At 47.9% G+C, this 25565-nt stretch overlaps 13 protein-coding genes across 13 annotated transcripts; 3 read left to right on the top strand and 10 right to left on the bottom strand.

The window, feature by feature from the left end:
- Nucleotides 1–110: 110 nt before the first annotated feature.
- On the bottom strand, nucleotides 111–1871 carry N7473_012632 (uncharacterized protein; the record flags this gene model as incomplete). The annotated part of the gene is made up of 3 exons (XM_057158571.1): nucleotides 111–735; nucleotides 795–1099; nucleotides 1170–1871. 3 exons carry the CDS (start codon nucleotides 1869–1871, stop codon nucleotides 111–113), a joined length of 1632 nt encoding a protein of 543 aa, XP_057002525.1.
- A 1073-nt stretch (nucleotides 1872–2944) lies between these two features.
- Nucleotides 2945–3937, bottom strand: N7473_012631 (NADP-dependent oxidoreductase; the record flags this gene model as incomplete). The annotated part of the gene is made up of 1 exon (XM_057158570.1): nucleotides 2945–3937. One exon carries the CDS (start codon nucleotides 3935–3937, stop codon nucleotides 2945–2947), a length of 993 nt encoding a protein of 330 aa, XP_057002524.1.
- Nucleotides 3938–5544: 1607 nt separating this feature from the next.
- On the bottom strand, nucleotides 5545–6360 carry N7473_012630 (uncharacterized protein; the record flags this gene model as incomplete). Its single annotated transcript, XM_057158569.1, has 2 exons — nucleotides 5545–5927; nucleotides 6045–6360. 2 exons carry the CDS (start codon nucleotides 6358–6360, stop codon nucleotides 5545–5547), a joined length of 699 nt encoding a protein of 232 aa, XP_057002523.1.
- Nucleotides 6361–6570: 210 nt separating this feature from the next.
- N7473_012629 (uncharacterized protein) lies at nucleotides 6571–7567 on the top strand (the record flags this gene model as incomplete). Its single annotated transcript, XM_057158568.1, has 3 exons — nucleotides 6571–6619; nucleotides 6733–6965; nucleotides 7034–7567. The coding sequence occupies 3 exons, from the start codon at nucleotides 6571–6573 to the stop codon at nucleotides 7565–7567; spliced, it is 816 nt and encodes a 271-aa protein (XP_057002522.1).
- Nucleotides 7568–7946: 379 nt separating this feature from the next.
- On the top strand, nucleotides 7947–8315 carry N7473_012628 (uncharacterized protein; the record flags this gene model as incomplete). Its single annotated transcript, XM_057158567.1, has 1 exon — nucleotides 7947–8315. One exon carries the CDS (start codon nucleotides 7947–7949, stop codon nucleotides 8313–8315), a length of 369 nt encoding a protein of 122 aa, XP_057002521.1.
- Nucleotides 8316–8581: 266 nt separating this feature from the next.
- Nucleotides 8582–9460, bottom strand: N7473_012627 (ankyrin repeat domain-containing protein; the record flags this gene model as incomplete). The annotated part of the gene is made up of 1 exon (XM_057158566.1): nucleotides 8582–9460. The coding sequence occupies one exon, from the start codon at nucleotides 9458–9460 to the stop codon at nucleotides 8582–8584; it is 879 nt and encodes a 292-aa protein (XP_057002520.1).
- A 376-nt stretch (nucleotides 9461–9836) lies between these two features.
- N7473_012626 (uncharacterized protein) lies at nucleotides 9837–10716 on the bottom strand. Its single transcript, XM_057158565.1, has 4 exons — nucleotides 10596–10716; nucleotides 10293–10419; nucleotides 10139–10219; nucleotides 9837–10067 (listed from the first exon to the last, which is right to left on the bottom strand). The coding sequence occupies exons 2-4, from the start codon at nucleotides 10371–10373 to the stop codon at nucleotides 10053–10055; spliced, it is 177 nt and encodes a 58-aa protein (XP_057002519.1). The 5' UTR covers nucleotides 10374–10419; nucleotides 10596–10716; the 3' UTR covers nucleotides 9837–10052.
- Nucleotides 10717–11934: 1218 nt separating this feature from the next.
- On the bottom strand, nucleotides 11935–13153 carry N7473_012625 (uncharacterized protein; the record flags this gene model as incomplete). The annotated part of the gene is made up of 3 exons (XM_057158564.1): nucleotides 11935–12072; nucleotides 12112–12374; nucleotides 12844–13153. 3 exons carry the CDS (start codon nucleotides 13151–13153, stop codon nucleotides 11935–11937), a joined length of 711 nt encoding a protein of 236 aa, XP_057002518.1.
- Nucleotides 13154–14551: 1398 nt separating this feature from the next.
- On the top strand, nucleotides 14552–16514 carry N7473_012624 (uncharacterized protein; the record flags this gene model as incomplete). The annotated part of the gene is made up of 10 exons (XM_057158563.1): nucleotides 14552–14703; nucleotides 14767–14780; nucleotides 14849–14921; nucleotides 14978–15309; nucleotides 15386–15529; nucleotides 15597–15811; nucleotides 15891–16088; nucleotides 16156–16183; nucleotides 16241–16356; nucleotides 16431–16514. The coding sequence occupies 10 exons, from the start codon at nucleotides 14552–14554 to the stop codon at nucleotides 16512–16514; spliced, it is 1356 nt and encodes a 451-aa protein (XP_057002517.1).
- Nucleotides 16515–16688: 174 nt separating this feature from the next.
- On the bottom strand, nucleotides 16689–17833 carry N7473_012623 (HNH endonuclease signature motif containing protein; the record flags this gene model as incomplete). Its single annotated transcript, XM_057158562.1, has 2 exons — nucleotides 16689–17744; nucleotides 17795–17833. 2 exons carry the CDS (start codon nucleotides 17831–17833, stop codon nucleotides 16689–16691), a joined length of 1095 nt encoding a protein of 364 aa, XP_057002516.1.
- Nucleotides 17834–18435: 602 nt separating this feature from the next.
- N7473_012622 (glycoside hydrolase family 12 protein) lies at nucleotides 18436–19272 on the bottom strand (the record flags this gene model as incomplete). The annotated part of the gene is made up of 3 exons (XM_057158561.1): nucleotides 18436–18515; nucleotides 18580–18800; nucleotides 18860–19272. 3 exons carry the CDS (start codon nucleotides 19270–19272, stop codon nucleotides 18436–18438), a joined length of 714 nt encoding a protein of 237 aa, XP_057002515.1.
- Nucleotides 19273–20165: 893 nt separating this feature from the next.
- N7473_012621 (uncharacterized protein) lies at nucleotides 20166–20880 on the bottom strand (the record flags this gene model as incomplete). The annotated part of the gene is made up of 4 exons (XM_057158560.1): nucleotides 20166–20346; nucleotides 20399–20548; nucleotides 20602–20718; nucleotides 20768–20880. 4 exons carry the CDS (start codon nucleotides 20878–20880, stop codon nucleotides 20166–20168), a joined length of 561 nt encoding a protein of 186 aa, XP_057002514.1.
- A 1523-nt stretch (nucleotides 20881–22403) lies between these two features.
- N7473_012620 (uncharacterized protein) lies at nucleotides 22404–24251 on the bottom strand (the record flags this gene model as incomplete). The annotated part of the gene is made up of 5 exons (XM_057158559.1): nucleotides 22404–23014; nucleotides 23075–23466; nucleotides 23528–23685; nucleotides 23735–23830; nucleotides 23916–24251. 5 exons carry the CDS (start codon nucleotides 24249–24251, stop codon nucleotides 22404–22406), a joined length of 1593 nt encoding a protein of 530 aa, XP_057002513.1.
- Between the last annotated feature and the right edge of the window lie 1314 nt (nucleotides 24252–25565).

Here is a 25565-nt window from a genome sequence, read left to right as displayed (position 1 = left end):
CATTTGGAGAATCTAAGTCGTTATAATGCACCGCTTGACACATACGACCATGGGGTGTGGAGAACAGCCCTCACAACTTCGGCCTCGGCAATGAATTCGGGACTTTTGCATCACATCTCAGAGCCAATCGACCATGCTGACAGATTATGCGAGTCGGGTATTCCAGCACTGAACCATCCACATAGATCCTCAATAGAGCCTAAGGAAGTTGGTATATCAATATCCGTGGTGATTGCACATGCATCCGCTGCCCAGGTTCCCTGCCCTTCGCCACTTGTAGGGCCTGGCACTTCACTGGGCTTATTCCCCTGACAGTCGCCCCCCGCCCTAGACTCAAGTCCAAGGATGTGGGAAGCAATCGTCTGGATCTCCCTCACATTTCTTGCTGTTCTTGGCCACACTTTGCCTAGTGCCTTGAGACAGCCGATGATCATTCGGATCTGGTCTCTTGCAATCATCAATTCTTTTCCACTGAGGCAAAATTTGCAAGCCGAAAGCAGCGATAACACACCCTTACTAATCATGCAGGTGACAAAGGGGCTGTGGTGGAATTTGCCAGTAGGTAACGCTATAAGCTGGACCTGTGCCTCCACCGCGCGTAGGACACGCACGGTGTGAACATTTATCAGGTCCGGCGTGGGCATATCAGGGCTTGGCTTCCGGGCGCAGCTCGAAATTTCTTCAACAGAGTAATGTTTCAGATCTGACAATGGTCGGTGCAAGCCAATGGTGGCTCTAAGGCACGATCAACATCGGGATACTCACTGCATGACGAAAGAATCCGGTTGGCTTACACATGAATGAGCAAGTGCGCTTGAAACATGAGCTCATCAATCTCTCCTGCCTTATCCATGACTTGTTTGCGATTATCCGGCAACAAAAGCAACCATCCATTCAGGATGGAGTCGGAAGCCTGTATCACGTTCGTTGAAACCTCATTCCCGGCGATATTTGGGACCGTGGATATTGCCGAGGCTATGCATCGTACAGCACCAATAAGGTAGGCAAAGGATGAAAATACGATATCATCGGAGGTGAATTCACGGCAGTCGAAATCTTGCAGGGTTTTGGGCTCGGGGATCTCCTGTGCCTGGATAAGCTATCTGAAACGTGTGGAGACTGGAGAAATATTGGAGTAGTCTTGGACAAGCAATTTTGACCATACTTACCCCTGATTCATATTCCGATTCGTCGCAAGGTAGGGTCATAGAAGTTTCGATTTTCAAGATTTCAAAATTCATAGTTCCCAAAGTCCCTGCATAATAGGCATCTACGGTGAACAACATCCACCATGTCCGCCTCCAAGTTTCCTGTAATACCGAATCGTTGTCACCATGCTTTGTCAGGAATTCATTTGCAGACATTCTCAAATCAATGGCGAGCCGCATTGCAGTTTCCATTTGCCACTTAGCTTCAGTCTTATGTTCGTACCAGAACAGAGGTATGGAGTATAAGAGTCGGCATTGGACCAGAATGGGATCAGTTGGTGGTACTTCCATGAAGCAGGATTCGGCATGATCTTTCAGCGGAATAGACCATTCTTGCGACCTCATAATATTCCCGACAAAGCGCATGATGGCGATAAGCGGTTTGACAGTAAGCTGTTTGGACGGATCTTGACAGATCCTCATTAAGGCCTTCCATGGTAAGAGGAAAGGGTGTAATCGGTGAAAGTTCCTGTAGTATGAATCGATCAAGGGATCATTTTCAATACTAACAAGCTCAGCGGAAGGGCCCGCGATAAATGCTTCCTCATCAACCACGACTCCATCGAGTAGGCTGTCAGTATGAGGATTCACTTCGGCTATTGGAGACATGAATCCCTGGAGCTGCTGGCTGTCCATCGGCCGCGGAGCACTCATGCTCTCCATCGGTGCAGTGCATTCAGCTGTCGCCCATCGTGTGTCCTGCTCTATCCGAGCCGCACGATTGAGCCCGCCTCTTCGCGACCGGGCATAGTTGCATTCCTGGCTGCCCTCAGCGCATCGGCTGCAAGTTGGTCGTTTGCCGTCGCATTTCCGGTGACGCGACCGGCAAGGTAAACAGGCTAGCGAGGATCGGGTCAGTCTGCCTATCCGTTGCGTTTTTATGGGATCCATGGGGTCGCGCGTTAAGAATATATCGAAAACTAGTGTGAGATCATGTGCGTCTTAATCTGACGGCTGACTGCCGTGTGCGTGGTGCTGTTGGAGGGGTGCGGTCGTGGTTGGAAGTCTTTTGAGCTGACAAACATCCTCGGATTTAGGTTCAATGGACTTGGCTCCGGCACCATTTGCCTAATTGGTTAGCACCCAGTGACCTCATTAAATATACCATAGATTTGCTCTCGAGAACTATCACTAGTTTTAACAAGTCTCTAGCGATTATTACTAGTAGTTATAGATGAATATTAAAAAACCCGAGCAGGTCCCTTCTTTACCAAGTTGGATGATTTATAGACTTTCCATAACCCGTACGTGAGTACGATAGATGGCGTAGGGAAATACGCTAACCTTATTAGGATCTAAAGGCCACAAAGATAAAATATAGATGGCCAATCAGGGCGGATTTGCTAGTACAAATAATCGTGGCTAGTTTTCCCTCCACTTAACGTAGGCCTGCCGTGGGTAATTTTAAATACCTTGCTAATTGAGTGAAAAACGCCTTTCAATCCCGCCGCGTGAAGTTCAATGATGTGGAATCGACTATCGGCTATGCCCACCTCATCCAGGTGGCCCCAACCTATGCCTGGAATTGAATTCATCAAGTCAAATAGAACTATTGAATTGATGTGTAATGATGGGTTTGACTTTGATTTGTTCAAGATCAATTATTGTGTAAGGAGATATTTACAGTGCCAAACCCTTTATTGCTCCAAGACACACTATTCTGTATTGAAAGAAAGAGAGCAGACTAATTCTTCTTCAGCTCATACAGTAACACCAGGAAGCCCGAGTTACAATAACTACTGATTCAACGATAAGTCAAAAACAATCTTCCCCTTTGAATGTCCTCCATCCAGCCTTTTGAACGCCTCTTCGAACTGTTCCAGTGGCCATACGCTATCCACCATTGGCCGACACCTGCCGTCGTCAATCAACTTCGTTATCTGCTCCAATTGCTTCCTATTCGGCTCCATCACGAAAAAGACGTCCTGGACCCCTTCACCCTGATAGTTCTCTGGGCAAACCTGCTTCGGCGGCTGGAATATACTTAAAATGACGCCACCATCTCGGACAGTCCACCAAGCGTCCTCGAGAGACTTCCGGCCGATACAATCGATCACGACATCCACCTTCTTTCCCGGTTGCTCTGCCCAGTCACGCAAATTTGTTGTTCGATAGTCCAGAACCTCATTTGCTCCCAAAGACTTCACAAGCTCCAGATTCTCAGGACCGCAGGTTCCTACAACATCGGCTCCGAGCAGGCTGGCCAGTTGTGTGACCCACATTCCGACGCCGCCAGACGCAGCCGTGACAAGCACTCTTTTTCTACTCCAAGCTTCGCGTGCAGCAGACACATTGGTCTCTTCCCCCTTGAAAATGCCGGCATGGATGAACAGGATTTGCCAGGCAGTCTCAGCCGATACCGGAACCGCAGCAGCCTCTACCCAGCTCAACTTCTTCGGTTTGTGCGCAAGTTCGTCGGTGACGCCAATGGTAAAGTCACGTGCATTAGCCGGGCGAAGGTAGTTGGTCCGAGCATACACCTCGTCGCCAGGTTGGAAGGGGGAGTCGGTAGGTGCAGAGACGATAGTGCCGCTGATATCGGGGCATGGCACTAACTCGCGAGGCTTTGGTGGAGGAAAGTTCTTGGGCCAAAGCAGCTCACCAGCGCACGGGGAGCAAGCTTGGACGCGAATCAGGTGTTCTCCTTGGGATAGGTTGGCAACTGGAAGTTGTCTCGTCATGAGAGAGAGATCTTTCGACTCGGAGTTTGGCTGAACGAGAGCGCGCATAGTTGACGGGAGTGGCATCCTGAGTTTTGAATAGCTGGGTTTGTAGAGCGGGATTTTCATTGATAGAGTTTGCTAGGGATACGGCTCCTTCGGGGTCTTTATATATATTGTCTACCTTTTCCTACGGTATGCGTGTTCATTACAATTGACAGGTTCTACCGAGGGCGTACTATTCTCGGCCGTTCCATTGCGGATAAGGAGGGCGCTCTGACATCACCACATTTCAGAATAGCCTACACAATAACCCCCGTCCGGAAGTTCCTTTACCACGACTCGCGGGTAGCCCCGGGCTTGACTTGATAACGGACGGCCCAGCTTTGGTACCTGCGGACGGGTTCTCTATGGGGCCACGGACAGCCTCAATCTTTTGGCGGGTAGCCCGCAGATATTTTGAAGCGGGTATCTGCTCCCCCTCTGAGGAGGTGTTTAAGGTTGTTAGGTCCACTCGCGCTGCGCGCACACCCCTGGACAACCTGGTGCGGATCAGACCCACAACGCGGTTATGAGAGGGATATTCATGCGGAATAACAATAATTCCGTATCCGATAGGCTATCAACCAAACGCGGCCAATCATGGGAAGCAGATCAATGTCGTTTCCCGCTAGAGACTGCTACATAGTAGTGTTCCCTGACGGCATGCGGTGGTTAGCTGGGTCATAGACCCCATGGGCAGGTGTTCAATGCCTTCAAATTTTGTGTGCTCTACACTTCCCTCCACCCTTTTATTGATGTTCAAACCAAACGCATTTACCTCTTATCATTGCTTTCTCGAATGATACTTGAACCAATTCTACATCGGAAATACGTTAAAATGGCTGCTGCAAACACAAACATGGTTCAGTTTGGGACACCTATCAATTTGAAGAGTGCGTGAGCACTAAAAAACCAGAAATCAAAGATGTCTGATTCCTGGAGACTGACTTCGAGCTTGAATTGTTTAAAAGCAGGCCAATACACAAAAACAGCAGTTGGGGGAGGGTATAGGACACCCGCTCATTACTTTCCGCTTGCACACGAGATCGCTATCGCAACGTTCTCAGAGCTCGGGGTTCTCATGTTTTCCTGATTGTCTCACGCGTGGTTTCAGCGCTCGCCTTGTATGCTCGGCTTTCGGACTTATATAAGCTCATACGGGCACGTTGAGCAAAGCGATTTACCGCAGTTAATGCAGGAATCGTAGAGGTCCGGGTTGAAAGGGCCGAATTTGCACCCACAACAGTACCATGACCTCACCATAGCCGATCCTAAGCCTTGACCTTCGGAAGCCATATCGTTGAATACTGAGAATTCATTCTCGTCGGACCCTGTTCGTGGCAAGGAAAAGAGAGCAAGCTCTTCCGAATGTTGACCCACGTGGCGTTGGAAAATGGTGGTGGAAAGAGACGCCTTCTTACAGATGGAGCAGTCATGTACACCATATGTGACTAGTGCAGAGCGATGAGCTTGCCAAATATGATTGTACCATTTTCGGCGACCTTCATAGAGCTTATACGGCGAACGGGGAAGATACAGACATACGGCATCAGATCCCGGAAGATGTAGCGTGCCCATGCTTTGTTATCTCTGACAGCGATGATGTGAACGCAATATGGACATTCGAAGGGTTTCTACTGGGCGCCGCTTCGGGGTATTGGTGGTATTTTTGGAGCCTCTATACCTGTCCCCTTGAGAAGGATACTACCGTATGAGGTTTCGGATCCGCCGGCATCAGATACTATGTCGTTGGATTGACCAGGAATAACATCTGTCGCAACCGTTTCCGAGAGAACCGTTGATTTGCCATCTCCCTCACAATTAATGCCATAGCTTAATTTCACATGGTGTCGTTCACGGTAATTCAAAATGGCCCTTTGACGTTCCATTGCAGAACTGATGCGATTGATAACTAGCTCATCCGCATCCGGATATTTGTCGGAAACATACTGCCTAGCCCAGAACTGGAAGGGCTCATCATCCAGCTTGACTGTTCCGACCAACCGGTCATGCTGCGCTGGTTTGCGGATGATCTATTGACATCTGATAGAGTTGGGTGATTGTCTCAAACAGGTCTTGGTGGATTTGTTGGATCTCTATTGTTGATGGCCATCTTCTAAAATATCTTCTAGACCTTCAAAAGCATTTTCCTGTGAGCTGTCATCTTCTTCCTCGTCTATGACTTCCGCGAGGTCCGTGAGCAGCTCCCGAACTCTCTCTAAAAGCCTCACTATCTGGCTCTTAATATGAGACGCATCCTTAAGGCGGTAATCGAGTGACGATAGACTAGTCTGGTGAGCACCGATGTTTGCTGCCCATACGTGAAGGCGGCCCAGTTCATCCTTCCAGTCTTGTAGAGCAATTTGATCGGTGTGTTCACAGAGTGTGGAAGAGATTAATGAGGTGAACTGGGTGAGACAGCTCTGCAGCAGTTCCGACAGCGTTGCCATTATGTGGCACGAGTATTGAAGCTAGGAGATGAGGTCAACACTGAGGGGCGAGATATTGCGCTGAGCGTAAGGCTGCCGTGTCCATGTTTAATTGGCCCCATATCTCAGTCCTTTTGGAGCTGTAAGCGCGGGGTTGCTGAGCAGCACAATCCGGCGGCTGAGATAAAAATTATCTTTCTCAAGCTAGCACTCAAAAAGTCTGAATGAGACATGGTCACCGGTATCGAGGTTGCTGGTATTGCCCTCGCATTCTTCCGCTGTTAGTAAACCAGATCGACGCCTACGTTCGAGGTATTGAGAAGATCAAGGTTCTAAGGCGCTACCGACGGGAGTTTAAAAGCTATTCAGATGGACTAAGTACACAGCATGCAGTCCTGTTGAATACACTGGAACAAGCCGTGGAGGGTGTTGTGGATGACGAGGAAATGATTTCCAAACTCATCCGTGATCCACAAGGTGCGGGATGGAAGGACGCAGACTTGCGAAACCAACTCCGCTTGAGGCTGGACCGAAATTACGACGTCTTTATCAACAATATGACTGGTCTCTCAGATTTGCTGCAACAGCTATCCCACAAGCTATGGATTGGTGCAACTGATTTGAAGGTAAGCGATTAATGTTTGCTAATGTGTTTGTATCGGTCTCCAGATTGATGGATGTATTCTTTCAATAGACACCTATCACCGAGGCTTGGGAAATATGGAAACTTCGGAAAATCATCAGCAAGGCAGTTTACGACGATCTTCTGACGAAGATTGATGCAACAAATACAATACTCAACACTCTGATTGACCAGTCAGTTCACCGGGACGAGGCCAAGAAAAAGCAGCAGCCCCGGAATTACCTCCTCAAGCGATATCAAAAGGCTCGCAAGCATGCCGAGGGGCTGTTCAAAACAATTATCGGAGGGAGCTCCTGGAGTTGCCAATGTAGGGAGCAACATTGCGTTCATCTGCAGCTGCAAACAAATCTCTTTGAAAATACCAACGAGTGCATAGGAGGTAACATCGATGCCAAGACCCAATTTCGAATAATCTTTCCTAACGATAATGAGACAGTCCCAAATTGCTCATGGACTAGGACAGAAGTGTTATTTGAGCCTTCGCAGGTTGAAGAAATTGTGACAATGTATACCAGTCTGTCTCGGCACGGCGATCCCAAGTCCCATAACTATGAGGCCGAAGATCCAGTTCGATATTCTCCTTGATGACGAAGCTCTGCCTGCAAAAATGAATCTAGAGGCTCTATCTATTCCGCCAATACAAGACATTTTCGCATCCCTCTATCGCCGGAACGCAGATCGGACGGCAGGAACCCATAGGTTCTATATCGGACAAGTTGGATTCCTCTGTCAGATATATGATGCATACCGTGAAGAGACTGCCAAAAAAGGTTCCTCAAATATCTCTCTAGGAGGTACTTTCACACACCAGTCGGCGAGACCGGCTTCACATTGCCACTGGTCTAGCATGTGGTGTGATCCAATTCTACGGGAATTGGCTCAAGTCCTGCTGGGATAGCTCTGACGTTTACTTGGCCGTTGATAGGGACGGCATTAATGTCATGGTCGATAATCTATATTTATCATGGCCTCTTTCCGCCACGGGCAAAAGCAAAGTGAACACCATGACAACGGCAATCATCCTGAGGGTGAAAATAATCGTTTATTACCACTAGGGCTTGCACTGGTGGAGCTGTCTCTTGGAAAGCCAGTACGCACCTTGCTGAATCCAGGGGATGATGAGGGCGAGGATATACTTGTAACCAAGGTCAGAACAGTGTCTCGTCTTGTCAGGATGGTTTACATGGAGAGCGGCACCAATTACGCCGAAGCACTCAATAACTGCTTGTCCTGGTCCGGCCCATGCCTCGAGAAAAATTTCGAGGAAAAGGTGTTCAAAAATATGGTTTCTCCGTTGCTGAAAGACTTGGTCAATTTTGAGGGCTTGGCATGATACAAGACACAAGCACGATTCTGTAATAAGGTTGATAGTTTCCCTGCCCAAGTGGTTCAAACCATCTGATATTATATTTCAGGAGGACCCAATAGTTCCCGCAGCGACAAATTATAGTCCGATAATCCACAAAGCTAACATGCAGGTATGGAGAGGCCCCAGGAAAGGGTTCTAGCCAATTGTGGCCCAGTCGTATTGAATGAAAGTCTACTTAAAGTTGTTCTAGTCTAAACTAAAACCTCAATTCTCGGTACCTTGGGCCAAATTTATCTTTTCTCAACCCGTTGAAGAAGTTGCGAGATTTCCTCTTGTCCCCTGAAACTTGCAATCTGTGCTGCCGTCCGTGTCTTGTTTCCCGACGTGGCAGAGACATCTGCGCCCGCGTCAAGCAACATCTGGACAATCTCATAATGTCCACCTTCCGCCGCCGCCGCGAGTGCTGTATACCCATTGTAATATGAGCCTTGTGCATTGGCATCAGCTCCCTTTTCAAGCAATCGCCGTACGATTCGGTCATGGCCGCCCAAAGCCGCGCCTTGTAAGGCTGTCAACCCCTTGTATCTGACAGCGGGCGCATTAACACAAGCTTCATAATCAAGCATAATCTCTACGATCTTGTCATGGCCTCCTGATGCTGCAGCTTGCAGAGCGGTGCGGCCGTTATTCTTAGCCGCAGGCGCATTGATTTCTGCGCCTTGCTCGAGCAGGCATTGTAGCAGCTCGATATGGCCGCCCTCCGCAGCAGCCTGTAGGGCAGTTCGACCCATATACTGATGGGGTGGACGATTCATATCCGCCGCCGCAGAGACCAGACGATGAACGATATCAATATGTCCTGCTCCTGAGGCCAGGACGACGGCTGTCATGCCACCATTGTTTCCTCCAGCAGCGTTGACATCCGCTCCTGCCGCTAGCAAGGCCTCAACGACGGCGAGGTGTCCATTACAGGATGCGGCCTGAAGCGCCGTTTTCCCATAGTACCCTCTAGCCGCCTCGTTTGGGTTGACTGTGGCCTGAGCAAGAAGATGCTTCACCTCACCCAGATCGCCTTTTGCGGCGGCGAGCTGGATAGGAGACCAGATGTTCTCATCGTCCACTTCGTCAAGCTGAAATTGATGAGGTGGTGAAGCTTGGTCTCCGTGCATTTTGAGAGGACTCGTTCCGTGCCACCTGGTTGTAGTCTTGTTTTGACTCGGGGGAAGCTGGCTTATCCGGTTGACACGACATGGACCCCGATCAAAAACAAGCTAGTCAGCTCATGCACGAATACCCCGCTCCGAGTACTGAAACATGATAGATAACTAAATATCACGAAGAAGTTAATGACGTTGCAAGAATTTTTGTAGAGAAACGGCTGAGCCGACACATAAACATGACGTATCTCTGCGTTATTTGTCTGTGTTGACTGAAAATCCTACCCTGCTGTCGACAAGCCGCAAACTAGCACAAGTTTTGCGACTATTCAATTCAGCCTCAGAATTGCGAATGGAAGAAAAAGCAATCAGGTTACCAAAGCTTTCTCTTTCAAACCTTAAAAATTGAAGGAAACGAGCATCTCTTGATGTGTATGTACCATTCAACCAAGTTAAATACAGGTGATCGTTCCGCACAGGACAAGCTTTTGCCTTCAGCCCGCCAACATATAGGTATCATCAAACCGCCGACCGTGGGAAAGAATGAGAATATGTGCAAACCCTTGCAAAAAGGTCCCGAGAGTGATGTCGTCCGAGTCAGTGCCTAGTGCACGCAGACCTGATTAAATCGAAGAGAATGCGTTAGTTCATAGTGCCAGACAAATGTCAATACCGAAAATAATGACTTACTCCGCTATCATTGCATGATAGACCGATGCAACAAGCCGTGGGCTGTCCAAGAGACGCAGTGGTATCGCATGTGGAATTTCCCTAAAAAGAATGGGTCGGGTAGTCAGATTCGCGGTCGCATGTTCCTTATCTTGGTGATGGTCATCAGGCTTACTCCACGGCAGACTTCAAGAGCACGAGGGAAGGCGTAGGCACTGCTGGCAAGCAGACCAAGGACGACGACGGAGAAACGCATTCTGGAAAAGGGATTGGAGTTGATTTGGATGTCGAGTGCGAAGTATCTGGGGATAGAACCAAACGAAAATTAGCAGTTGACCAAAGCACAAGAGTTGAGGGTAAACAAGGGATGCAGCGCGATCATCTAGCAGGGACAGGATGAAGCTATCGCTCAGTAGCAAAAGGTTGCGATGTTGCGATTAAGAAGGCGAGATGTTAAGAATCACAAGGAGCAACATACCAAGCTAATATTCGAAGTAATGACAGATTTCCCCGACCCGAGCAATATTCAAAGAATGTCAGGTAACTGGGGTGGAACGTCTTATAGCATTCCTAGCGATTCGCCGCCGCCCGACCGCCACGCACTCGTGGAGTAGGGGCCAGCCCAGCCATCCATCCTGATTCCTCCATGCAAGTGAAACATCACTGCCAAGAAAAGATCTACAGGGGGAAGCTGGGGGCCGATCGACCCACGTTGATTGGACAACTTGGTGGGCTGGGTAACGGAAGGTTCCTGGGCTGCTCTTTGCCTGTCTTAACGTACCGAGATTCCAGTCAATTGCTACCTCTATGACAGGCTAAATGGCTGCGGGGAGAGTTTCTGCAGCTTACCGTGAAGGAAAGTATCAACTGGGAAGGGGTTTTTAATCGAGTTGCTCTAGGCTCATGCACGTTTGATAGGGTGGCGGGTGCTACCCGAGACCTTGTTTATGGATCTCTTGTTCCCGAAATAGTTGACGGAGTCGGGTCTTGCGAACTACTTCTCTAAGCGACAAGCTGGGACGTCTTCAGAGCTCGTGGGTCATTACTCGATCCACTTTGAGTAAACCAAGTTTGGCGGTGTTGGACAAGAACGAGACAGCAGGATTTCCGATTCTTATCGGACAATCGGACAGCATCCATTTGTTGGGATAGGGCGGAAGGAGTCGTAAGCCACCACCAGCCCTTCACTCTCCCAGCAATGAGATCTCATGTCACCCTGCAAGGCGGATGCGGTGCACATCGGACTTTGTTATAGTGGGCTGGTGCATGAGAGCCAAGGGTCTTGGCGGAGGATGTACAACTTCGCTTGCCAAGTGAGGAAGTGATATACTTGTGGGGCAGAAGAAGGGGGGCAAGAGTGTTGATACATATGTATTCATGTGCAGCACTCGGGTTTCATAAGTTTCAAAGTATGGCCAAATGGATGTTCAGAATCATCTTACCAGTCACAAGTTGAATGATAGGTTTAAAACGATACCTATTCTATCAAGAAAGACAATTGAAATGACAGTTGGAATAACATTTAGGAAAGCATTAATGACCTTTCAAAAACCAAGAAATGGAAGCATATCTTTCAGTTGATTTCTCTGATCTCTAGACCTATACATTTGATCACTGTATGATAACAATGGGTTATCAATTAGATCGACTAGCTAACAATGCATGGTAGGAGCATTGCCTAAAGGAATATCCAGAGGCTTCCCCTTGCCCATCAAGCTCATGAAGTTCGCGCCCTGAAACCTGGCCTTCCCGTTTAAACCCATGTTGCCTACACAATTATGACCGCTCCAGCTCTAACTATCAGACCTTCGTATCTCTCAAATCCACGCTTCGTGATAGCGTGCAGTGTATTTCACCTTCTGCAGCTTCATCCCAGCATCCTTTGCCTCTTGCTGCAAAGTCGGAATGTCAAGCGCCGAGGCATCCCTGGAAGGGGGAGGCGCTTCGAGTCGGATCTCGCGTAAATGTTAGAGGTAGGTCCGCACTTTGCGCACCTTGATGATATCACGCACGCTCTGGGCGACAAGTTTGACTTCTTCCTGTTCCTTGGGTGCCATGATGTGTAGCACCTCGAGGCAATCTGGGAGCCTCTTGTACACTGGGATGGGGGCATTGACCACCCAGGTGGTAGGGTCATCCTCCTCCGCCCATTCGCCCGGGCAGTCTCCAACAAGATGCCTGGGGTTAATATGCAGTGATTTCAAGGCATGAAACTCGACAAGATTCACCGGTCCCACGAACCCTTCAATAGAATCGACTCCGGAAGTGTCAATATAGTCAGAATAGGATAGCCACAGACACTTTAACCCCTCGCGAATGGGCTCCGAAGCATGAATGAGCCCTGAAGCTGATAAACGGAGGGGAGGGCACTCAGCTGATTGCCTCGCTTAAGAAAGAGGGTTTGCAGGTGGGGGAACTGCCTTAGAATGAGCTCTAGATCATTGTTTCCGGCGCGGCAATTATTGAGCTGTAGATAAACGAGTGATGACTTTGTCTCGTCGTTTTTTTGGTGCTCTTGCTGCTGTAGGTCCCGTAGGCCAAGGTTGTCCCCACAGAAATGGGACTGAGTCGGAATTGTAAGAATTTCAGTCGCGAATGAGGAATATGGAATCAATTCATTGCAAAAAACAAGCGCAGGTGAGTGAGGGATCCGAGGATAGGCCTTGCGCCGGAGAGATCTTTTCTCCCAGCGAATCGGCGTAGCACTTCTAGCATCAGTCCTTTACAGGATTCCTCCATCGTGTACACGATCAAGGTGCTCAGTTTGGGCAGGCATGTAAGTAGAATTGCGATGTGGGCGTCGATATTGGAAGGATCGACCCGAATTGTATCCTGCCATCGCTGACGGAAGTTGCGACATTCTTCCTGATCCATCGTACCCTGAGGTATTTTCACAGTTTCAATGGTTCGAAGCAGAATTTCGAGGTCAGGCTCAACTTCCGGTGTAAACCAGTCTTCCCCCATGAGATCTGAGTATGGTGAGTACCCGTCAAGCCAAGCTTGATGGTCAAGGCAGAAAGTAGCCAGTGAGTTCATGTATGGTGCCAGAGACGGGCGGCGAAGAATGGACTGAGTCAGAATTTGGAGCTTAATTGCTTAGTGTCAGTACTAAAAATGACAGGAGGGATTTTCGGATAAGCTCACTCGAAGAGTATGCGGTGTCCATGGATAGACGACTTGTTTCCCACTGGGGTTGCATTTGAGCAGTCTTATATCCGAATACGGGACTGGCGTCATGATGTCGCGAAGCAGCTGGTTGCAGGCTGCCAGGGAAGCCAAGGTCCTGTTTTTCTCTTGAAGGCACTTCGCGATCAAGATAATGATCTCCACTGGCAGATGGAGCAGTGACATGATATCGCCTTGCGATGAGGGATGATGGGGGAAAGAGAGGATGGAAGGAAGGTCTGAAATCCCCAGAGGTGTAAAGAGGGCAGGAGGACCAAAAGAAAACAAAAGATCATGTGACTGGCTGCCAAAGTACAAAGGGCATCTACGAACAAGATGAAGTTGTGTTTGTTTTGTATTGGCGAGAGTCACTCTTACTCTGCGGCCTCTCCGCCTGGGACAGTGCGCAAATTTTCAAAATCATCTTTGCAGTCGCGAATTGAAAGATAGGCTAAGGAATGAGACCTCGGCTATTGAAAAAGAAAGTTTCAATGGCCTTCGAGAAGGCCTTGAGAAAGACCTTTTGAAAAACAGGAAGTGGAACCATATCTGTTGAGTGGTTTCTCAGGTCTCTAGACTCAGACTTTTTGAATTGTCACTGTATCTGGGGTTGGCGACTCCACAGGAGCCAGGGAAGCAAAAAGTGGGTCAAGTATGGGGGAATAGACAGATGACGAGATACAGCGATGTCGGATTTATCTATTGATAATAATGGAGGCAAGATAAGCGGAGATTTGGAGCGGAATGAAAGCCATCTACACTCCCCTTTCCCAAAGCTCTTTCACCCACTTCACGCGAAAGTCACCATGCGCGAATAATGGGTTTGCTATGACGGAGACAGACCCACGCGAGGAGTTTCCCTCGGAAAAACATAAGCCATTTTAGAAAGCGTTCCTGTTATACAACAAAGCTGAAACTTGCACATAGCATTTTCATATAGCACATCTCACACCAATCGGAATCTCGGGATCTTCAAGCCTCTTTGCGGCTACGCAAGGCATAAATCCTTCCGCGTTCGGCACTCTCCGACTCTGCTCGACCCGCGCGGCGGACGGGAAATTCCCAGACCCACCCAAGTTGCCCGACAGATTTTTCTTGGCCGGACTGGGGTAGCATCGAATTCTCACCTGTAAAGATTTCTTCTTTCATTTTCCTGTGTTATTGGTCAATGCTGGTCTTATCGTGTCAATTGATTCACTAGGGCTGAAATATCTTATCAATTTGGACGTTGGAGCCACGGCCGAGCCACATCACTATAGCTTGCCCATCATGAGTGACGAAGAGTCATACGTTGCCGACGGAAAGGGCATGATTGATGAGCCCCTCAAGAAGGATGGTGAGAAGGCTCTGTCTGCCAAGGATTTGGAGCCCTTTGGCAATGAAGAGACAGCGGAGGTCAAGTATCGGACTATGAAGTGGTGGTAAGTAACTATTTCATCGACATGCTTGAAATTTAGACATTTTCGAGGCTAACAAGGTATTAGGCACTGCGGCATGCGTGAGTATTCATCGTTAAATTATCCCTGATTATCTAATGATGGCTCCTGTCTCTAACAATTTGAACAGTCATGATTGCGGAGAATGTCTCCGTTGGAATCCTGTCGCTCCCTTCTGCGGTCGCAACTCTGGGCATGGTACCGTATGTATTGTATCCTTGAATTTGTATCGTTCCCCCTCACTGACCATATTCATCAGTGCTGCAATTATAATTCTTTTCATCTCTGCTCTTTCCTGGTATACTGGTTATGCCATTGGCCAATTCAAGCTCCGTCACCCCCACATCCACAGCATGGGAGACGCTGGCGAGCTCCTGATGGGTCGCATCGGTCGTGAGGTGCTTGGAATTGGCCAGCTTCTGCTGCTTATCTTCCTCATGGCTAGCAACATCTTGACCTTCAACATCTTGATGAACGTACTGACCGACCATGGTACCTGCACCCTTGTCTTTGGTGTGGTCGGCCTTGTGATTTGTTTCCTTGGAGCCTTGCCTCGTACTATGGAGAAGGTCTACTGGATGTCCGTCATCTGTGAGTGTACCCTACAAGAGCTGATGAGTAGCTCTGTTCCTCGAATTGAGTCTGCTCCTGACTAACTCTTTTCTAGCATTCTTGAGTGTTTTGGTCGCTACAATTATCACCATGATCACTGCTGGCGTGGAAGCTAAAGAGCACGTTGTGAACGAGGTCACTACGGAAGTTACTTTCCGCGAGGGCTTCCTGGCTGTCACCAACATCATTTTCGCTTATCGTACGTTCATCAAAATCATATCCGCTGCTTATCCTGAGAGTACAAAAGCTAACGCTAAGAACTGCAGTCGCCCACATTGCCTACTTCGGCTTCATGTCAGAGATGGAGGATGCGCGCACCTTCAACAAGTCGCTCGCGATGCTTCAGATTATTGACACCGTCCTGTATCTTGTCAGTGCCTTGATTATCTACCACTACATTGGACCCAACGTCTCGTCACCCGCCATCTCGTCTCTGAGTCCTGTTATGAGCAAGGTTGCTTGGGGCATTGCCATTCCTACTGTAAGTCTCTATAATCACTTCCATGTTCATTCTTTTGTTATTCCCACACCTGTGAGTTTGGTCTGACTCACGATCGCAGACTATTCTTTCTGGCGTCGTCCTTGGCCACGTTGCATGCAAATACATCTACGTCCGCATCTTCCGCGGTTCCGACAAGATGCACAACCGCAGTCTGCTCTCCATCGGATCCTGGGTCGCCATTTGCATTGGTGTCTGGATCATTTCCTGGGTCGTGGCGGAGTCCATCCCCGTGTTCAATGACCTGCTGAGTCTTATTGTAAGTTTGAGGAGTGGAACCAACCCTTTGCTTTTGAAACTTCAACTAATGCAAATTTTACCTACAGAGTGCTCTTTTTGGAAGTTGGTTCAGCTGTAAGTTTGAAAATACCTCTCATTCAAAACAGTCCCCGTGTCTGACATCCATCACAGTCGGCCTCCCTGCTGTCTTCTGGCTTCACATGAACCAGGGCCGATACTTCCAGAACTGGAAGAAGTCTATCTTGACGATTACGAATGTTCTTATTTTCATTATCTCTTGCGCCATTGTAAGTTTTACCCGATTACTGTCATTCTACAACCCATTGTCTTTTTCATCCTTCACGAAGCTAACGATCTGAAGTGTGGATTGGGTCTTTACGTGTCAGGTGTTGCCATCCACAGCGATTCGGGCTCCAACAGCTGGTCCTGTGCTAACAGCGCTTGATAAACGACTAAATGCATTGTATCTTGGAATATGAGGGACGGATGTTTTTAAGCAAATAAAGCTGGTCTGAAATTCTGTAACCGAAGCGCTACAGGTGGTAAGGTTAACAATATCTCTGGCACGCTGTATCAAGCTCTGGCTAATCAGAGTAATAGCGAATGGCTTGTGATTTAGTTATTCCCATGGTCTATTCTCAGTGCCAGTAGGTCTCGTCTGCAGGGGCTCTTGCTTCTCCAGAGGACGATGCTTCTCTGTGGACTTCTGGGAGTCTGAAGTTTCGTTGAAATTCGAGGGTAGCAGTGAGAGGCTGCTCGCTGCAAGAAGGTCTGCAACATTAGTGCTGCCGCTCGGCGCAAGCCCACCACAGTCTTCAAATTTTTTCAGAACCTTGTCGATTATCTCCGCCTGGCCACTCATATGTAGGAAATTTCCAATACAAGCGTGGATTTCGAGAAGTCTAGGATCAGGAAGTTCCCACCTTCCCATGTGAACTTTGAATCTCACAAGCCGATTCCGAGGTAAATCTCGTATTGCCACGGTAGCAGTGTCTGCGAATGTCTTAATTCGATATTGGTGAGGAAGTCTGGTCGCTTCAAAAACAACTCTGAGTTGACCGAACTCTGTGTGGAGTTGAGGGTCCATCATCATAACGTTTCTTTCCTGATTAAGATTCTCCGAGGTAAAGGACATACGCCGAAGGATTGGAAAGTAGCGCGTGAGGTTGACCCAAATCTTTGCATGTCTGTCCACTGCCTCGCCGCTCGTAGCCTCGAAGGACCCAAGTGCAAATGGGATAATGTGTGCCGCTTCAAGGTGGGTCGTCAATGCGTTTCGTGGGTGTTGGCTGTTGTAATTGTAGTGCCCCGTTGCAACGCATTTATTGCCATCTCGCTCTAAACAGTGGTCCCGGAGTTTTGATTGAGGGCTTCTGTTGATAGGCTCGATGTTTAGGCTCTTGAGGTTTTCGATCGAATCATCAACACCAGGACGCGGAGACGGAGTGATTTCAGTGGGTGTCTTGCCACCTCGTGCTTTTATAGGGATCAATAAGCCAGTCCTGATACTTTGGACCAGTTGCCGCATCGTCTCATCGTCTGCACATTCTGAAACGTCCTCCGCCAGGTTGTTTTTGCCATCAGGAGACAGGACCTTGAAGAAATCACGCAGAAATTCCTTGGTTTTGTCGGTGGGTTGAAGTGAGTTGTAGCTTTTCAGCTTTTGATCCAGCTTCTAGCTTAATTATGAGTATCAAGTAGACTGGAAGGCTCAGAAAGACTCACCGTCTTAGAGGATGGCACCGGCTGAGAGGATGATGACATTTTGCCGACTCCCCAGATTCGGGGCGAGCTTGGTGCCAGATTAGAGGTAGAGCAGTTCCAAGGAAAGCAAGGTGGCCGAATCAGTTGTAACAGCTAAGCAGAGGATTGATGATAATTAATGAGTCCGACAAGTTGAAGCCACATGAGGATGGTGATGGTGATGGTGAATGAGTGCGATTGGTTGAAGGAGAGTTAGGTGGGGGCGGGAAGCCAGTCCTTTGACTGGCAAGCCTAATCGGTAAGTCATGTGACAGCCTATTACTCGCTTTTCTGCCTACGGCCCTCGGTCTGCTGGTGGCTTCTGCCATATTCAGTCACGTGTCGTAGTCTCCAGTCACCGCAAACCTCAGAAAAGAAAACATATAGACCTATAAGCATCTACTTGTGGCTTTCTGCCTACCCATAACGCGTTACCGCGTTATGGATGGGCCATAATGTAATATGATTGTACCGCTAATATTCACGAGTAGATCATGGGAATCTCAACTCAAAAGTCTTCGAATGTGTTGGTTGCGCTATCTTGAAAGGATTGCTCTGATCTAGACGGAGATAGTCGATGGATTTGTATGTCCCCACTTAGTAACTAATTATTTCCTCCTCATTTACTGAACATTTGCTGACCAGTTCGAAACACTCAGGGTTGCAGGCCCACCAGTGAAGGGCTCAGTGCCAAATTGTAGATCTATTATTCCTGGAATCAGTAATCATTCAGGAACATGGAACAATTAAGGGGGAAAACAGCATACCAATCAAATACTGAGAGCTAGCAGGGAATCCCTGGTTCTGGGTCAAGTAGTTGAAGAAATGCTTGATATCCGTGGAGAAAGATTTGATTGGCGAGGATGCGACGAAGCTGTATGTTTTCTGTGACCCATTTGATCCATACCAAAGCGCCCAGGAGGTACCATCAATTGTAGCGGTAGCAATTTGAGAGCCGATAGGCTGGATATTACCATAACGACCAAGCCTAGGATATTTCGTCAACGTTTTTGGACTCTACAAATCAAGATTCATTGTTGGCCATACCAGATCATGAGCTCATAGTCTCCACTATACGTGACGTGGTTGATATTGGCCGCCGTAAACAGATCGTAGGCAACATCGGCATTGATATTGGTGTTGTCGTAGCTCCATTGTACAGAAGTCGGGATGCTGTTCACCTGACTGACGAGCTTCTTGGTGAAAGAAACACCTGAGTTGGCATAACTCTTCACTGAGCTAGATCCCCCTGACCAGGTCCATGTTGTAGACCAGGAGACACCAGAGCCCGAGATGGAGTTAACTTTGGTGCACTGGGAGCCAGAACCAGCGCTTTCACCCCAAAGATTGTTGTTGACTGAGTAAGCACCGCTTGTATAGGAACCGTATTGCGCGCAAAGTGTCGTTATCTGTGCATTAGCTACAGAAACAATCGCTGCAAAAGTGATGAATGATTTCATTTTGAGACGAAAGGAGTCTTCTTGATATAGAGTGTGAATGTTTTCTTATGAAGCTTGTGTTGGAGCATAGATTTCCACATCGTCCTTGAAGGGCCAATTTATATTCCTTCACTGAGGCTGATCTGATTGAGAAGGCATGGTATACATCTTTTCCAGCCACGGAGTAGTCTCCGGTACGATGCCACCGTAAGTCATTGTAAAAGTTGTATCGACCCCTGAAGCACTCGCTAGTGGAAACTCAAATAGTATGATGAATTCCCTTGTTAGAAACAAGGATCTGCAAGTGCATATCTAGAAATTTGCCGGTGCTAGTAACTTTACCTTATCTAGTTAGTGAGCATGGGGCTAACCTGTCCTTGCCTTGCCGTTCTCCACTTCTTGAAACACTCCCGGGCCACCCCCGCAGCTTTTGTGCGAACGATGCTACCCTAGAATCCGGACAACTGGCTTCCTGCACGGGAATGGCATGAATGGTGGCTTTGAAATAGGGTATTGACTTCCTTAGCCTAAATGGCCCGAGGCAACAAGACGCGATTTTACCACGATAAGGTGAAGTTCAAATAACTTCGTAACACGCAACATGACGTTTTAATGGTACTTCTCTATTCACCGTCCACATTTAGTCAGAACCATTGATTAATATCAGTCGTTCTAGGATGAATTAAGAAGCTTCAAGCGTTCTGAGTGGTTGGAAGGAGGGAAAGAACCGAGATGTGGATATCTTCCTGATGTTTAAGCACACGGTGATGATTTAAAAACATATGGAAACAACCGTAATGGTAAAAGACCGCAGGGTTATAATAAGATCAACAAATTTAAAGGTAAATTCGAATCTTATTCAAAACACTCAGGTACGCAGTTCGCGATTGTCCACTGGGCAGCTATTACCGAACTTAGCAGCTGGATGGGCTGATGTTGACCTTGAGATTTGGGCTACTGCTTGTCCAACCCTTTCCAGTGAGCGCATAATAGCTACTAACATCAATGTCGATTGCGTTGGTGGAACTACTGCCACATCTCTCATCGGCCGGAACATCGGTCTTGCAGTAATTATACGCAGACTCAGAGGGGCAGCTGTCGGATGAATTAGCAATGGAAAGAAGCAAAAGCTTCAGATCAAACTTACGCGTCAATGACATTCACTTTGATGCAGTTTCCAACTCCACCAACAGAGGCGCCTCCGTATCCGCCGGCGTTGCAAACCTGAAAGCACTTGCCGCAGGTGGTGGTTGGACACGCTGGACCAGTATATCCAGAGATGGGGTTTTGTCCGTTACTATTCATGTGTGAGTAATTACTTCCTGAATATGGTGGACACAGGGCTCATACCATTTAGAATAGTCAATTGACCCGCTGCATTTGTTGCCACTCCATATATTGGGTGAAAGATCACCGATGGCCACTCCATACGTGCCAGAGACACCGGTCTTCGGACCACATACAGTGCTAAATAGATCTTAGTCTCGTGGAACATGGGCAAGCATTGAAAACATACTTGCTCTGCGCGGCGTAGTTGTTGAAAGTAGCGACACCGCTGTAGGTTGATCTCTTCTCGAGTGATGCCGCTGAGGCAATAGTCGCAAGAGTTAGAATAATTTGGGACTTCATTTTCAATATTTCTCTTTGTGAACTGCTGTGTCAATGACTTGTTTTGGATTGTGGTTGGTAGTGGACATCATTTGCTATCTTCTGAGGCATCTTATATAGATTCCAAGTCTGATTGACCTTGATGAATGTGTCACGGCTTGATATAAATCCCCATATGGTGAATCTGAATCTGGGAAAAGCATTATATCGAGACCGTGCCCAATGTGGACCTATATAACGGAGCCAATTTCAAACCTCGACCAGGTCAAGAGGAGATGTCATGTATTAGGTTAGGTAGCTGGATTGCGATTACCTAAACATCATTGATTGTCAGTCTCGCCTTTAAGCTTAACTACATTCTATTCGGCATGTACAGATATTGGAAAACTGGGGAAATCCCCCAAATCTATCAAATTTGGATACTTCTCTGAAGAACCCAAAATAGCGCCGGACAGATGTCGGCATTTCTGTCGATCTTTACCACTCTCGCTACGGATCAGGCCGGGCGTTCTTCAGCACAATGTTACCCCGGAGTCTCGGGGTCCCAATGAGCCTGTTTTGCTTAGCAAGCTGTTTGATTACTAGGTACTCAGACTACCGGCATGAACGCGGGGAATTCCGTAACAGGAAAGGCCTACCCCGCAACCTAGTGTTGTGGAATTCTCCCCCACAAATTGCATTCCTAGCCTTCACTGACGTCTGAATTAATTCCATAAATATAACATGCCTCATCCATATGTAGATTCCATTTCCCATATTCAAGGCCCTCTGGGCAAACATTAGAATTGGACTAGGGTGCCAGAAAGGGGACTCGAAGGACATTCGGACATAGGGTTGCTGACGATTCGTAAGGTTTGTGGAGACCCGGCACTAACCCCAGTAGGATGCGGGGACTCAATATTGATTCAGCTCGGACAAATAACTAAGAACAGGCTAAAAAGATGAAAGATGACATAAGGTATATCTGATCATGCCTGAGACAGAACTAAGTAGCGCATGTGACAATAGCAGCAGTCCTATCATATATGGCCGTATAATCACAAGTCACTCTAAGCCATTGGTACCTAAAAACATGGAAGGCTGGGATTGAGAACCTAATAGCGAAGTAGCGATGAATCAATTGCGGCTGTTGGAGTCGGGCAATCTCCTCGGACGTTTCTGTTGCCATACTTGTATTCCTAATTTCCATTCAGAGCGCAGCTGGAAACAGCGTAATCATCATTGTAAAAGCCATGAAACCGTCCAGATATATATCCCACTATAGGTGGTGGTATGGTACGAAAAAGGAGAGAACTTCAATTATAGTATCAAACTGAATTACACAAAATGACCAGGGTAATCAAAGGCAGTTCAGACAAGAGACAGAACTAGAAGGCAGGGGAACGGTTCATGGAATGGGAGATAAAGTGAAGCTGAAATGAGCAATAGTTGCATCTTAAAAGAAAAGGCTAGTGATGAGAGTGGGCAAATGTTTGTAAAGGGTCATTTCCAAATGCTCTTTCATCACGGGTAACTTGACTCATCCGATGCTTTCACGTTCGCGTTTAGAGACACTGTGAGTAGTATGGGTTGGAGACCTGGCAGGTGTAAGGACTAGCACAAACAGTAGGGTCAGTCCACCCCTGACCTCCACACTGACCCCAGTGTTGAGCGACGCCAGTGCTTGTTGAACCACTGCTGGTTGTAGTAGTAGTAGTAGAGCCGACGGTTGTAGTGGTAGTAGACCCGGCACTTGTAGTGGTGCTGAGCGTGGTAGAACCACTGCCAGAGGTGATAAATGTAACCACCGAGTAGCCGGGAAGGGTAGCCGCAATACTGCCGCCGCTCAGGGTGATAGAAAGGCTGGAAGGTGACTTGACCGAGTTGTCCATGTAGTAGGCCTTGGCCGATGAAATCGAGCCGCCACCCAGGGAGACGCTCTGCGAGCTTGCGCCCGAGTTGATCATAACGGTAACAATGGAGCCATCTGTGTTTTTGAAAGAAGCTACCTGAGTGTTAGGAGGGGCACCAGAGGTAGCAATGCGGACAGCATCCGGCCTGATGTAGCGGGAGAACATGGCAAAGGCCCACAGAGAGCCCGAGGCAGTCACCTGTGTTGAAGAGCCAGACCCCGTGAGGGTGACAAGTCCAGCGGCATTGCTGTTTGATTGTGCACCTAATTATTTGGTTGTCAGGAACGATACACTCTTCAGTGAAGGGAAGCTTCTTCACTCACCAACCCAGTACAGGAATGCACTGAGATTACACTCAACGAGACCTTGGTAGATGAGTTTGGCCCAGGTGAGACCTTCATTGAATGCACCGCTTGAGTACCAAGTCGTGCTGAATGCATCATCCAAGTCCGCATATTCAGTCTCCCATACTCTCAGACTAGTGTTGATAGGGGAGGTACCCTTAGAGGTGTACCAGTGAGAGGTAATGCGAGACAAATATTGATCAGCGCCAGCTGAGATAAGCTGCTGTGTGAAAGTAACCTGGTCGTTCCAGCCCTCAGCATCGCAGCAAGTGATGCCAGTGGACAGACCAGCGCTCTGAATGGCTTGGTGAAGAATAGGGATGAAAGAGGCAGCCTCGGTACCATCAGACGACATTGAGTCATAGCTTGGCCTGTGATTTGCGTCAGCTCAGTTTCTGACGATACCAGAGTTGTTTAAGCGTCACTGCTTACGCAAATTCAGGCTCGTTCAAAAAGCCAATGAAGTCAACGGTGATACCCTGGCTCGCGTAGTCTTTGAGATATTGCACCAGGTAGTTTGCATAAGCCTGTCTCCAGTCGCCAGATGAACAAGTATGTCCAGTCACACCACACAGATATCCACCGTTGATCTACTCTTTGTTTAGCTTTTCCCACGGATTTTGGAAGGTAGCAATGTACGTAGTTATTGTTGGTCTTCATGTACCCAGGAGCACTCCACGCATCGGCGTAGATGTACTTGACGCCCATTGCCCGAGCCCTCTTAGACCAGAAGATCTAAAAAATCAACGAATATATTAGCAAGCCTAGAAAGTGAACGGAGACATTATCAGAACAGAATAGGGCTGTAGATGTCACGAACCTGGCTTGAGTCATCACCAATAGCCCTGTAGGTCGGAGCTGCAGATGGGGATCCAGGGCTTTTTGGCTCAATGCTACCATTTGGATCCGCTGCAATTCGGTTACGCAGGATTGTCATGCCAGCTCCCTCGGTAGTGCTGAACATATAGTTCAGCGCCTGGGTTTGTTGCGCTGCAGGTGCATTTTCGACTCCACCGCCGAAGCCAAAGGCTTCCGAGAAGCCGAATCCATCAATCACCTGGTAGGTCGTGCCTGCGTTGACAGTGACCTTGGTCTGAGCCGTGGCAAGTCCAAGCTGGAAGGTGACTCCAAGAGTTGTGAGAAGGGAGATATACATGATCGAAGAACGATTGTTTGATTTACAGATCGTAATTTTCTTAGGCTTGGCGAAGAAATAAGCATTCTTATAAATAGGAAGCATATGCCATAGCTACATATCTGTACATTCCAAATACGGGTAACCCATCTGCGTTCTGAGGTCGGTGATTGAAATCACCGAATCAAGGTTGTTAGCTTGGTGCTACTAAAAACCTATCTTACATCCTATACCTTCAAGTAACAACGTGAAACCGACCTAGCAAAGTATAAAATGCGAACCCGATTTGATATTGAAGGAATTTCGCAACCGTTGACAGGGGTGGCGCATTTAGCCGGTGACTCGGTGAAGGATAGTAGTCTGTGAAGAAACACATGCGAGATGCGCGAACCCAAGGAGCGAACCTAGATTTGAAGCTAAGAAGATAATAAAACCACGTATCCCTGAATACATTGTTCCTGGGGTAAACGTTATCTGGACCCTGTAATTAGGAGGCCGATGCCTGCGTACCGAACTCCGTGACAATTGCGGTTAACAGGTTGTGAACTTTTAGGTTCTACTGAGGTTGTAGTTCGAGACAAGCATTTCTCCTGTGGGGTAGGTAGGAGCTTATGAGCGTCAAGTAGATATCTAGTGGTAGCGCTTAGATTGCTTGCGTGAGACATCTTGGAACGATGGCTGAAGTAGAGCGCTATATACTGCTCTAGCCTCGCTTAAAAGACTGATCTAGCCCCTTTACAGTCAGTTTCGGCAAATCGACGGCATCGAACAGCCGACTGAAGCCCGATACTCCTTCACGGAGACGTGATCGTCGTGATGATCAGGTAGGGGCCTTGATTCATAGATTGATACAATATGGAAATCCAGTCATCCAGACAGGCATTAGGTAAAACTAGTTGTCTTACCAAAGATTCAAGAAGTAATAAGACAATTGATTGATGGCAGCCTATCGCACTCAAAGCAGAAAGTAGGTATATTCCAGCTGTCTTTGCATCGGTGTGGGATGCGTAGTGACATTCGGAGGTCCGGACCGGGATCAAAACGTGGCTTCGGCTAAGATTGGACCCTGCACTGTCTAGGTGTTGATGCGGGGTCTACGCGCCTCTCACTGAATTAGGGGTAACTAACAGGCCTGTTGAAATGAGGGTACGTAGACTGGCTGTACCTATTTTCTGCGAAGTATATTTCGCGAAATTGACAGACGTCAAGTTGTCTCAGGGTAAGCCATGACAAGCCGAGCCATATCTAGTCTTTGAAGTCAATGAGCGCTGGTTTTCATGATGAGATGAAATCATCATGACCTGACACCATTGCCGGACCTTTGGTCCTAATCTA

The sequence above is a fragment of the Penicillium subrubescens genome (genome assembly GCF_028828155.1).
Source record: "Penicillium subrubescens strain IBT 31985 chromosome Unknown utg000011l_segment0_segment0, whole genome shotgun sequence".
Lineage (NCBI taxonomy): Eukaryota > Fungi > Ascomycota > Eurotiomycetes > Eurotiales > Aspergillaceae > Penicillium > Penicillium subrubescens.
Note: the sequence above shows the minus strand (reverse complement) of the source record. Positions and strands in the feature narration are given on the sequence as shown.

Excerpts from the sequence above, each read along its gene's own strand:
- N7473_012626 (XM_057158565.1), bottom strand. The coding sequence starts at position 10,373 with ATGCGTTTCTCCGTCGTCGTCCTTGGTCTGCTTGCCAGCAGTGCCTAC. Across the intron at positions 10,220-10,292 it reads CTCTTGAAGTCTGCCGTGGA|GGAAATTCCACATGCGATAC; the intron begins GTAAGCCTGATG and ends CATTCTTTTTAG.